Below are 13,427 nucleotides of genomic sequence, written 5' to 3' on the forward strand. Positions count from 1 at the left end.
ATATATATATATTATTTACTTGAATAATAGTTGTGCCTTTCAGGTGGATCACTATTTCTATTCAAGACTAGAGCTATATCTAATTTATTTCATTTGTCTGAAACGCACAGAATGTTGCAGAAAACATGCCAAGAATTCGCAGAAGCGGAACTGCAACCAATTGCATCAAAAATAGACAAGGAACACTTGTACCCGAGAGAACAAGTAACAAAATAACATTCTTTGTTTTATGAAACAAATCTAAGTATCAATTTAAAAAAAAACATTTCTTTTTATCTTTTAAGTAATGCAACGCGGTATTTGGATGTCTTATTTTTTCAAATATAAAACTGATTTAAGTTTTATATTTAACAACTTAAATGTAGGAAAACAAACTACAAGCCAAATTTGTTTATTTATTGTATTATTCGGGATTAGAAACTTCCAATTAAAATAATTGGTAAATTGTTTAAGTATCGCATCGCTTTCTTGTGACGTGGTGTTCTGTAATCACCGTCATTAATGGATAGTTTTAGAATCATTGTCCAAAAATGAAGCCGCAAAGAGTATACACATAGGTGGAGCAAAATGGTAATTAATCGAGAAAAAATTTAAGCTTTATCAAAATATGCCTCGTAATTACTAAGGAAAGTGAGTTTAAAAATATCGAAACGAGTTTTATAGCGAGATGAAACTGTAAGATGTTAATCGCTTTTTCGCCCTGTGTTTTACGAAAATCAAACTTACTCTTCAACTGGCAATCGATCTTCTCGGTTTCTTCGTTGATGATTCATCAGGTTTTGTTTCCTTTTTTGATTTAAATATTAATCCAGATTCCCTAATGTGTATCATTTTTTATTTCATTTTTGTCAAGAATTCTATAAAACATGCTACATTACGAGAGGTGATTATGAAACACCTATGTAAAACTATATTGAGGTGATCAAAAGCTGATTATCTCAGTATTTTTATAGATTTTTTTTATAAGAGTCGTTGAAAAGCAGGCCCAATTGTGAGTTGACGACTATCAATTTCAATTCCGTATCCTTCGAATTTTGAACCCAATCCTGAAGTAAAGGAAACTTCTGGATTGAGCCGGGAGCAGATTTCATAACAATCAGCCATCGTTGGAGGAATTCGAGCTTATTCGTCACCTCAATGGGAAGCTAACACTCTATCCCCTGCGCCCATCTGTAGACTTTTAGACTGTAATAAAAACAAATTAGAGTAGAAACACCTTCAAAAATACTTTAATTTCAAAATTTTTTATCTTGTGTTTAGAAAAAAGACACGTATTCCTATTTAAAAAAATTGAAGGTCTTAATATTTTGTCTGAAGTCATTGCAGTTCGAACAAAAAGTAACCCTTTTAAAAAACACAAATTTTATCAAATTTTAGGATTAATATGTTTTATTTTTAGAAAAAAAGAACTTCATAGCTCGGAAAAAAACGGAATCTCATCTAAGTCTTCAATGATTTATTTTATTTTTAAAAGAAGTTGTGTAAAATCATTGATGTAAAAAGATAGACATCATAATAGATGAAAAACTTATCGATGAAGATATATGTGTGTAGGTATAATCGATATAGTGCTAATAATATTGGTAACATTTATTTAACTCCTAAAATGTCAGTTCTGTTTTGGAATTACTATGATAAATTTTTTTTTGTTCATTCTGAAAGGTTAAAAAGCTTGGAAATCTTGGTTTATTTGGAGTTGTAGTTCCTGAAAAGTATGGTGGTGCTGGATTGGATTATTTAGGATATTCTATAGCCATGGAAGAAATAAGCCGAGGTTGTGCTTCATGTGGTGCTATTATGAGCGTTCATAATGTAAGTTCTAATTTTAAAATAGTTTCAAATGTTTATTTATGCTCAAATTGAAAAAAATAATCACCTTCATGATATCTTTTGAAAAGGAATTTAATGCTATTTTTAATGTGCTCTTGTGCTATGTTTGTTTTTCAAATTTCTTAAGCAACAGGTTTTCAAAGTTTTTATAAAGCATTTTTTAGAACGATTTTACTTGGCTCAACCGCGTCAAATTAGTGAAGAATGTTTCTTTGCCAATGGCGATAAATAATTCTACTTAGTTGCCCTCTTTGCTACCTATATATTACGTCATTATCTCCGCCTCAGATCCAACGAACACACACACAGAATTTATTTTTGGTTTCAGAATTTTAAAATAAAACGCTTCTTTATCTGCAACTCAAATGCAATTAAAAATGTTTGATGCCATACTAATTAAATTTTATAACCTTTTTGTTTAATTTTATTTAATATTGAAGTATATATCTTTTTTCAGAAATTGGGGTAGATATGTGTTGTTTTTTTTCCCTCTTAATATTTCTTGTTCTTTTTCCTTATAAAAGGTTAACGAAAATATTAGTGGGTGGAAATACGGCTGTTATTAGAAAGAACTGTTTATTGTTTTAACCCTCCGCGTTCGGCCAACACCTACTAGAAGATCCTATCCTAGGTGGTTGTTGTTCGGCTCAGTTTTTATACTTTCCGGTCCTCTGAAATACCTGTCCGGTCCTGAAAATGTTTAAGTTACTTTTAGTTTAGTATTTTTCATTTTAAGTAATTTTTTCACCACTAAATATCAAAAATTATAAGTATGATATGAAATGCAATGCTAAAGCATCCGAACCCTCTAGTGCCAACTAGTAGCGAAAATAAGCATCAGATGATGGTTTTGGATGATGGTCATACACGGGGAAATGGCGGGATCCGTACTGAAATAAGGGGAAAAATTTCTTCGCCCGCGATTTTCACGTGACCCGTAGTGGGGGACGAAACAGATAACCCGCTCAAATCGAGGAAGCCGTACTCGGAGGGTTAACAATCGGATAAATTAAGAAATGTGAGTGTTATTGCCCGGAATATCCCTGATAGCACCAGGGCTAAAGAGAATACAAGGGCTAGTTCACTCCGCTCTTAGAGCTGAAGCTACGATCGCTCTTAACCTAAAAGATAAAAAGAAACATTCATTTTTATTAAATGGATGTCCAATATATATTTTTTTTATTAATAAAAGTAGAGAGAACGAAACAAACGTTAAAGTTTATATCGGCGGTAAATTGATAATGACTTTAATACGAGATATGTGTTTTTTCTTATTTCGAGTTAATTGTCTCGAATATTCTGAATTACATCAGAAAAAAATTGAAAGTCAATTATTCCCCCTTGTAATTGTGTTCATTTATATTCAGGCAAATTAATTAATTTTTTTCCTACAACATTTAAAAAAAGACAAACAATGAAGGAAATGCAAAAAAAAAATGAACAAGAATTCTATCTTAAATTCAGTGAAAACACCTAATTTTGATGGAATTTTGAATGTATTAAACCAGAGAGAAATGTGACTGTTTAAAATTTACTTCCTGCTTTTGACTAGAAAAATAATTTGGGAATATTCAAAGAAAATTTGTTTTGCGTGTTTTAACTTTAAAATAAGCTTCTGTAACCATTTTTGCACAATTAACTAAACTTCTTTAAACCATTAAAATCTACTTATAAATAGTGTTTTTTAAATCATTTTGAAATAAAGAATACAGTTCTGACCGACAAGAGTGAACTATCTAACTGATTAATAAAACTTACTTATTTTTGAATAAAATTACAAAAAATGTAGCTTATTCAAAAACGATATTTATTGCCGATTATTATTATAAAAATTAGAAATGAAAACGATTATTATTATAAATAAAAACGATATTATTATAAATAAAAACGATATCATTATAAATAAAATCGTTATTATTGTATAACGATTATTATTCTAATAAAAACGATTATTATTANAATAGTTTTAAATTCTTGTAAATTCACTGCAAAAACTGAGGAAAGTCATTATAGAAAATAACAAATGTCTTAGAATATCTCGCAAAAAGAAATGATCCAATATTAGTTAGAGCTAGTAATGTCAAACGCTCCGTTCTTGAAGTAAAAGTGCGAGCTTTGCGCCAAAGTGACGTCACTAGAGTGACGTCAGAGGATCGGCGCGGCAAGAGATACTTCAAAGGAGTGAACCAGCCCTTCTATTCTCTTTAGCCTTGTGATAGCACCGTTACCAGATTGCAACAAAAACGCGACAGTCACGCAGACTCATTTATGAAGACGACGTCGACTCAGCGACGTCGATGAGTGGGTTTTTGAAGGTTACTATGTCCGCCTTTGAGGACGTCAGATTTTGACATTACCCAGACGTCAACATGAGACCACAATGAGACATAGAACTGTTTCTGTGATGTCACCGAGTGACAAGAATGTGACATAATCCCGTCTTAGCTCTCGGTGACCCTATTGAGACGTAAATATCACAATTCCGTCACGTGGTTACCCTGTTAAGACGGGAATAAGTAACATCTTTGTCAGAATTGGTCCCTGCTCAGACGTGAATATGTCACATCTTCGTCACACAGCGACTCGGACGTGGGTATGTCCCATCTTTGTCACACGGGAATCTTGAAGAGACGTAAATATGTCACGGTTTCGTCCTATCGTGATCCTCTTGAGACGTTAATACGTCACATCTCTGTCACAAGGTGACGGAGATGTGACGTATGATACTGACACTGCATATATGACATATGACAGATATATGACACTGGATGAATAAATGTCCGATTGTGGTCTCACGTTTGCATTTTTGTGAACTCAAATGAAGTTTTTAATCAAGTGAAGAATAGTTACGAGAATTCAAAACCTAAAAATTTATATTAACGTTGGCCTACAACAATTTAATATGAAAATATAAATGTTGGCTAGTCTAAAAAGTGTATTTACAGAAGCATAGAAAAGTATATTTACAGAAGCATAAAAGGCTATAGTTACAAAAACAATATTGCGTCATAATACTTTCAAATTTAGTTTACAATACTTCTTAGCTATTACATTTTAATGATTGTTTTTTTTTAGTCTTTATATTTGGGTGGCCTCCTGCAGTTTGGAAATAAATCACAAATTGAAACTTTTGTCACACCCTTCACAAGTGGAGAAAGAGTGGGTTGCTTTGCCTTGAGTGAACCAGGTAATATTCAAATAATGTTTTCTAAAAAGATATTTAGAAATTTCAAATAATTAATACAAAATTTTAATAATTTATTAATCATAATGATAATCAATTTTTTCGTCAAAATTATAAATATACTCTTAAATTATAACTGGATGTATATATTACGTGTTTCCCTAAATTGAATTGTTCACCCTTAATATGTATTTTTAGAATCCTTATGAAAAGGGAAAACAAATAAGTTTTTACATTGGTGATCCCAAGTTAATATTTCAACGAGGAAAAGAAAACAAAAAATGCTATTGAAATCTGACAAATCACAATAGAGGTAGGTAGATGTAATAAATATTAAAAAAAAGAGAGATTTAATTGGAAGTTGCAAAATCGTTCTCTCTTTCCTTCTGTTATTAAACCTGTTGCAGTGTTTACTACACGCACTTGCCTATATTGTGGTTAATCAGATTTCGATAGCTTTTTTGTTTTTTTCTCACTTAAACATTAATTTCTTAATTTACCACCCCCAATGTGCATACTTTCTTGAATTTCTTGCATATGCAGACTACCACATTAAAAATTCATATTAAAGGTGGTTTTTACTGAACACCCTGTATAAAAGATTATCTCTGTCCATTAAATAAATAATCTCAAGAAACAGAAGCAATAAGTTGTTACTTGATTAAATAATTCTCTTCAAAAATATATAAATAGAAAATAACATTAGGGATGTTTCAAGCATTCAAAACTCAAGATTTGCCAGACTGACCCCATATCCAAGAGGTCTTGGGTTCGATCCCCGCCAGCTGCGTAAGTAAATGGTGACTGATGCACGTTAAATTTGTCGGGTCAGAAAGTCCTCTATGTTCCCATAACAAATCATACTTCTGTGGGTACTGATTCAGGAGTTTTTTTATCTTCTGGATTGGGTTCAAAATTACAAGGCTACGGAGTTGAACATCAGTAGTCGTAAACCCAAAATTGGGTAGGCTGCTCAACGACGGTTATAAAAAAAATATAAAGAAGTGGCCAATTAAGAGTTAAAAAAAATATCAAAATTACGCTTAAAACAGCAGGTAAATGTACTAAAATTCCTTCTTTTTGCATTCTAATTTTAACCAATATAGTAGCTGACCATATTCTGTATTAGAATAATTAGACAGTGTTTCCAAAAAAAAGAAGAAAAAAAATAGACTAAGAAAGAAATATGCTTTGCAGGTAATGGAAGTGATGCCTGCGCTGTATCAACAACCGCAAGGCTAGATGGTGACTCCTGGATTCTTAATGGTACAAAAGCATGGATTACGAATGGACATGAAGCTGAGGCTGCTCTCGTAAATACAGTTTAATTCAATTCTTAAATATTGTTAAGTAAAATTTAATTTTGGCTGTACTCAACCGAAAGAATTTCGATATCGTGATTTGTTGCACTAACCACAACCACCAAGGTGCCAAATAAATTTTAAATATGCAACTTGAAGAAATAAAAAAGCAAAAACAAAAACATGTAGAGGTTTGCCAGAGGGTTGCTCTTCGAGTTAATCCTCTTCTGTGATATTAATTTTTGAGTTTCTTGCAGGTCGCTTCCCGGAAGTTGCGGCGCCAAGACGTGGCGCGATCAATCGATGGCTCAAATAATGTTTTAAAAACTTCACTATGATTTAAAATCTTTATGGCCGGCCTGGTGGCCGAGCTGTTAGCGTGTCTGACTGCGAAGCCATAGGCTGCGGGTTCGAATCCCGCTCTGGGCATGGATGGAAATTGTGTAATCGTGTTTTAATGTGATTACACGAATTGTCAATAAAATAAAAAAATTGCCAAACGTANACGGGTTTGTGGCAGTGTGGCGTGGGCAATGTTGCTCGCCTCCGTGACTTTGGTTCACAGGTGTCCACTGGGTAACGCGAAATGAGCAACTATTCTGGCATAGTATAGGTAAAGATTCAAATTCAGTGCCTGCCATTGGAAAAAAAAATCTTTAAGTATGTGCTTCAGATTACGAATATCTCCTGTATTTTGATGGCTTAAAATCCAAATCTCCCAGGGAAAAATAAATTCTCATTTCGAGAAAATAGATTTTGCGTCAACTTTTTTTCTTCCCCTGATCCAAGAATATCGTAGTAAATAAAAATCACATCATTGGTTCAGAAATTTATTTAGTAACAGTTCTGTATATTATTTTAGAAGTTACTCAGTGGCAATCATCCATTGATTTATTCTTAAGTAATATTTATTTCAGTTTGAAAAATGTCTTGCCTAATAATTAAATTCTTTTAAATCAGAGTTTCCGAGATTCTTTTAAATATGAAATACTTTATCAAATTTACCGTATGTTGTGCTTTCGGTAAATTACTTCAATATATAGGATATAAGTATTAGGATATAAAATAGGTATTAGGATATAAATTACAAAAGTGTTTTAAGCTCACTTTTTTTTGGGCAGATACACTATAAGGAAATAAAATATTGATTAGTTAAAGCATATATTAGTCATTAATTGTGAATTTTTTATTCGTTTACAATCCTGCAATTGCTGTTCAATCTGGTGAAAATATCATTCCATGTCCTTAAAAGTATTGAAAAATTTGCAGTTTTCGTTAATTTAATGCAGTTTTCCCTGACCTTTTTATCACCGCAGACCGGTCAACGTTTTATAATTTTCCACGGTCCCTGAGGGAGGGCTATTGATTGTTCATATTTTAAATTGTTTAAATTTAATAATGTTAATATAATAATTTTAATTTAATAATTTTAATTCAATAATTTTAATTTAATTGTATTCAACTTTGATTGAATTGTAAATTTAATTATGGATACACTATGGTGATGATAATGTCGATGATAATTATGGATACTAATGTTGATGATAATAATGTCTAAAGGATAACACCCTTACACCTGTTTTTGATTGACTTGTTCAAACTCGTTCCTGTATCCCCATTGGTTAAACTACTTTGCACTCGTTTGTCTCTTCACTTTCTCGGCTATCATATGGTGCTTATAGAAAGGTTCTTGTGAACTGAAATTAAAGTTTGTCCATTTATGTATTTTTATTTGTGCTTATTCACACTGTTTTTTTTTTAAATTTATTTATTTTGCTCTAATCTACATAGCATAAAACATACCCTATCCCAGGGATGGCGAACCTTTATACTCCAACATGCCATTTTTCTTAAAAATTGTTTAATGAGGTCATAGACGTGCCGTCAAATAATTTTGACTTACTGATTATTGGGAAAATAACAATACAAAATAGTGTCAACTCAAAACTCTTTATTCAGTATGGAAAAAAAATACATTTTGAAATGTCTCAGTTATGCGCGTAATTCAACTTAAAGTAACATCAGTGTGACTTCTGTTATTGCAGATTAGAAGATGACAAATAACTTATATTAGGTTGTAAGATGTTAGCTTAAGCAAGACTGTTAATTTTTTTTTCTAGTCATTTATTGTTAGATTGTTTTTTATGGTTATTAATTGGGTTTTTTTTACATTAATTGTTAATTCTTTTGTTAATAATTGTTCTTTTTTCTGTTTGTTTTTTGTGAATTTTAATTTAATTTTTAATATGCTTCATAGTGAACTTCGTGATCGGTTATGTGCCCAAAATATTGTGTCGGGTGCCATAAATGGCACGCGTGCCATTGGTTCGCCCTCCCTGCCCTATCCTTTGTTGGATGTTCCTAAAGTTTCAATTATTTTTCAGGTGATTGCTACAACAGACAAATCGAAGAAACACAAAGGCGTTAGTTGCTTTATTGTTCCTAAATCTACAACTGGACTTTCTGTAGGTAAAAAAGAAGACAAATTAGGAATTAAAGGATCATCTACTTGCAATTTAATTTTAGAAGAGTGTAGGATTCCAAAAGCGAATCTTCTAGGAAAATTAGGAGATGGATTTAAAATTGCAATGGTAAACTGCTTTACTTTGATCTGATTATCATGCTTTAAAACTGTCATGAAAGTTAGAGGATGCTGAAGAAGTTTTTTTTTAATGGGAAATGGCGTAACATTTCAACTAAAAAGTTTAAAACTAGGTTTGTTTTTAAATAGCAGCAGTTTTAAAACCGTCCGCTTTTTAAAAAACAAAGCTTTAAAGTTCATACGTTCCTCGTTTAAGGAGGAATTTTAATAATTTTTGTGCATTGTATCTGCTTGTTTTCATACAGGATTTTTAATGTTCTTTAACGAATAAAATTTTGTTTGAAAATTCGAAATAGATATACATATATTTAGATTCTCATTGAATTCATACTTCTAATATCGTAATAATTAATTATATTTGTACGATATTAGACTTTAAAATTCGATTCGTTGCAACTTATGTAAAAAATTTTAACAGTTCAATTTTGTGTCATGTATGGGTTTAATTAATCTTTCAAAAATTTGTAAACTCGATAGTTAATTTTTCTATAATATTTTCAAGCAATAATTTCAAATATTATATACGAAATAATTATTTGTCGAAGGCAATATTTTGTGAATTAATAGGATATATAAACTTGATTCAAAACTTAGCGATGAAGGACTTCTGATTTTGGAATTAATCCCCTTAGCCCATTTCTAAAAGTTACGATTTTAAAATGTGCTACCAGTTTGACGGCAAAAAGATCACTAACGCAGTTGCAATGGGGAAGAAATTCTGTTCATAGCTATTCCCGGTGTTATTGTTTTTTAAAAAAAATTCGAAAATCGATCTTGATGAAAAAGTAATTATTTTCTTATAATTTAAACTAATTCTTTTTAAATTATAACTAATCTAAATTTATAATTTAAATTATAACTAATTTTAAATTATAACTAATCGCTAACACAGACAGTTTTTTAAATCTCAAAATAATCGCTATTTTAATATTTAATGACTTTCTTGTTAATAATCAATATTATTAAAAAAATTCATGATGATTTTCATTATTTAAAACGACCAGTTTTCATATACTAAGGGACTTCAACTACTGTTCGCGTTGCTCAACAGCCCCCTAGCCTAGTTGCTTCTCATTCATCAAAGACCATCAAGGAGGAAGAACGGTTTAAGTCCTTTTTTTTTCCTTCAAAAATTCGATTGGATTGCCATCTGCTGCGTTTTGAAGATGAATAAATTTTGGTAGATCAATAACATAGAAAATTGGGGGTACAACCCCCTTGTCGCTCCTAGATGAGAATTATTATTACTCAGTTAAGATGAACCAAAACAGTTCCTGTCCATGAGCAAAAATGTTGAGAAAAACTTAAAAATGTTTGAGCAAATTGATTTAAGATTTGTAATAAATTATTGCATGGTATTCTTTCATTGGTGGTAATTTTATTTATTGTAATAATGTTTCTGAGTATTTGTAGACAGTTCTTGATGGTGGTCGAATAGGTATGGCAAGTCAAGCTATTGGGATTTCACAGGTCAGTGCTCTTCATAAAAGAAAAATTTCAAGATCTTTTTTTATTTGGAAAAGTTTATTTTTTGGAAATTCCAGATCTACTTGTTTGACCGTATTTCAGAATTCGAAATGTTCCAAGGCCAGTTCTAAGCGTACACTTTGGTATTTTTAATCGTAATTGCTTGAGTGAAAATTTTATTTTAAAATTTAAATTCTATAATTACGTAGTTAAGCCTAACATGACCGATCATAGACGATTCAAAACGAGCATGTGCCATTACGTCTACGAATCATCCGCGGTAAGAGTTAGATGGTCGGTTGTGAGATTTCTAATGAAGTTTCTCAGAATTTCGTATGATCGCATATTAGACGACCATGCAGCAAACACATGAATCATGCGAATGTTATGAATGAAGGCAGGTAGACATTCTATAGGTGACTTTGTGCTATATGGAAAGAAATGGAACTACTGGAATCATATTTTCCAAACTTCCCCTCGTGTTTCATAGACAAAAATTAGAATGGATGCGATTTATTCAGATAAAGTACTCTTTTAAATCTTGATTTCGTAACTTAAATTATCGTTTGTATTAATTGCATGCCCAAAAAATACCCAATTGAATCTTTAAGATTGTATTTTGTAAATAAAAATTCGATTATTACGTTAAAAATTATTCGTGTTGTAAGCTTTTTTTTTGTGTGTGAGGGTGTATTGAAACTTATATCGTATCTCAACTATACAAGAAGTTTTATCAATCGACTAAGCAGACAGTTTGAAAAAAAAAAGAAAGAAAGAACGATTTTTTTTTCTGCCGGTATAGTTTAGTATCTTAAAGCATGTATGTAAAAATTGCGTACTTGTTTTCTGGTGTTATGATTACTTTATTGCATACATTTTAGGCAGCTCTCGATTGTGCAATCGTGTATGCGTCGCAGAGGAAGGCCTTTGACAGAACCCTGCTAAACCTTCAAGCGATTCAGGTAACTTCTGATATACTTACAGAATGTACAAAGGGAACTGATGCTATTGTATTGATGTAATTTACTGAAGCGTTCACAGCTAAAATGAATAAAGGGTACTTGTCAATGCCATACATTTTCTGATACAAGGAAAATAAGTATACTAAGATGTCCGAAACTACTATAGAATTCCAGTAGTGTTTCCTAAACCATCACAATTTAACTCTCTGACGTAGAATTTTTATTAAACATATTTTTTAAACTTTTTATCATTGTTTTATATTAATTTAGGTCAAAATAAATGAAAAATACTATATTTAGCCTTTTAGTAATTTATGGTTATGAAATACATAATGAAACACAGGTTTCTTTTTCTGGGTCAAAGATTAAATCTTTCAAACACGGCTCCCTTCCTAACAATAACTTTTCAAATTTGTAATTATTGAGATCTAAGAGAAATATTTTTATTTGACAAAATCAATTATTGATAAATGTTTAAATATGAATTTAAAAAAATCATGCTACTTTTTTTTTTGGATTTTATATTTTAGCACAAATATATTTCCAATAATTTAACAGATTTTTCTTTGCAATTATTAACCTTGTTCTGCTTTTTTAACTAAAAAATCCAGATGAAAATTGCTGACATGGAGATGAGAACAGAAGCAGCCCGCTTATTGACTTGGAAAGCAGCAACCTTAAAGGACTCTGGTCAAAGATACACTAAGGTAATAAACAAGACATCTGATTCAAATTATTTATTTGTTGTTTGCCTATATTTGCACAAATTATTCTTCCCGAGGATCTTAAAGTGGACATGTATGATGCATACATTGAACAGAGAGTAATAACATTAAAGAAAAAGAGTCGCACCAAACGTAATTATTATAGTAACAGTTTTACCTGAGTCACGAAAGTGCTCAAAAATCTTAGAAGCTCATGCGCCGAGGAACCAAACTTGAGATATCTAAATTTCGCCTTACTGAACTTCGATACTCTCAGGTAACTAAATTTAGATCCTATCTCAGTTGAAGAATAGCTGAAAATTATAGGCTGTAGGCTGTTACCGTAAAATCTAAAGAACAGAAGACTGAGTGAGTACAATGATTATAAAATGTTGGATGAAGCTGACAATTTTAAATCAAGGTGTAATATTGATTGATAAAGACCCATCTAGTCATTATTCAGCTAACATTTTCAAATATCCTATGAGGATCTAAGTCAAATTAGCTTAGACGCGGTGGCCCAGGGGATAGAGCGTTCGCTTCCCAATGAGGTGACTCAGGTTTGAATTTCAGTGGTGGCTGGCTGATACGAATTCTACACCAGACTCACTCCGATCACAGTGCTGGTAGACGGATCACGGGTTAGAATCCCCTTGACGTCGGGCTAACTATGGGAAGTTTTACGTGGTTTTCCTTTCCAAGTAAGGTAAACGCGAGTTAGTTCCGTCAGAAAGTTCTGCACGAAAGCTAGTTTGTCTCAATGTCTGATCCAGGAGTTCTCTTGTCTTCTGGCTTGGATTTAAAACTGCGAGGAGGTGAACACTGATAGTCATAAACTCAGAATTGGGTTGGCTGTTCAACGACGGTTATAAAATAAAATAAAGTTATATTCACTACTAGGAAACTTTTGATCTCATATTGGGATCATCACATATTTTAAGATGGATTCTTAATTGTTTAAGGGACAAACCTTAAATGTGCTAGCTAAATAGTAAGGATAATAATTTTTTAAATTATGAAACGGACCAGAAAAACGTTTGTTTAGCATATATGATATTTTCAAAAGAAGCTAAATTTCTGTTATACTTCCATATTTTTTGGGAGTGTAGCAAAAATGTTACACTTCCATATCTAATGGATGCATAAAATAGGACAAAATTAGGAAATTAGGACAAAATAGGAAGTAATATGTACAGTCCGCAAAAAAAAAAAACGAATCACCCTGAATAACTTTCGTTCTAATGATCGGATTTTCACGAACTAAGTGTCAATCTTAATGGTTCCTGGGGGTGACCTCAAATATGCTAATTAATTAGTGCTAACTATTAATTAAGTTACGAAATCAGACACAAAAACGTACTTTCTCTGAATAAACAT

General features: G+C 31.7%; 1 protein-coding gene across 2 annotated transcripts in view; it reads left to right on the plus strand.

Moving 5' to 3' along the window:
• LOC107440471 (short-chain specific acyl-CoA dehydrogenase, mitochondrial) overlaps window positions 1–13,427 on the plus strand; it is a 21,872-nt gene that overhangs the window by 2,368 nt on the left and 6,077 nt on the right. Inside the window, exons 2-9 of one of the 2 annotated variants that reach the window (XM_043049027.2) lie at window positions 44–204; window positions 1,663–1,812; window positions 4,906–5,017; window positions 6,212–6,327; window positions 8,700–8,906; window positions 10,331–10,387; window positions 11,266–11,346; window positions 11,958–12,053. In XM_043049027.2, the coding sequence (XP_042904961.1) occupies window positions 44–204; window positions 1,663–1,812; window positions 4,906–5,017; window positions 6,212–6,327; window positions 8,700–8,906; window positions 10,331–10,387; window positions 11,266–11,346; window positions 11,958–12,053 (980 nt within the window). The remainder of the gene's footprint in view (window positions 1–43; window positions 205–1,662; window positions 1,813–4,905; window positions 5,018–6,211; window positions 6,328–8,699; window positions 8,907–10,330; window positions 10,388–11,265; window positions 11,347–11,957; window positions 12,054–13,427) is intronic. The other variant, XM_071181318.1, reaches the window with a different exon arrangement.

This window comes from Parasteatoda tepidariorum, chromosome 5 (genome assembly GCF_043381705.1).
Source record: "Parasteatoda tepidariorum isolate YZ-2023 chromosome 5, CAS_Ptep_4.0, whole genome shotgun sequence".
In the NCBI taxonomy this organism is placed as follows: Eukaryota; Metazoa; Arthropoda; class Arachnida; order Araneae; family Theridiidae; genus Parasteatoda; species Parasteatoda tepidariorum.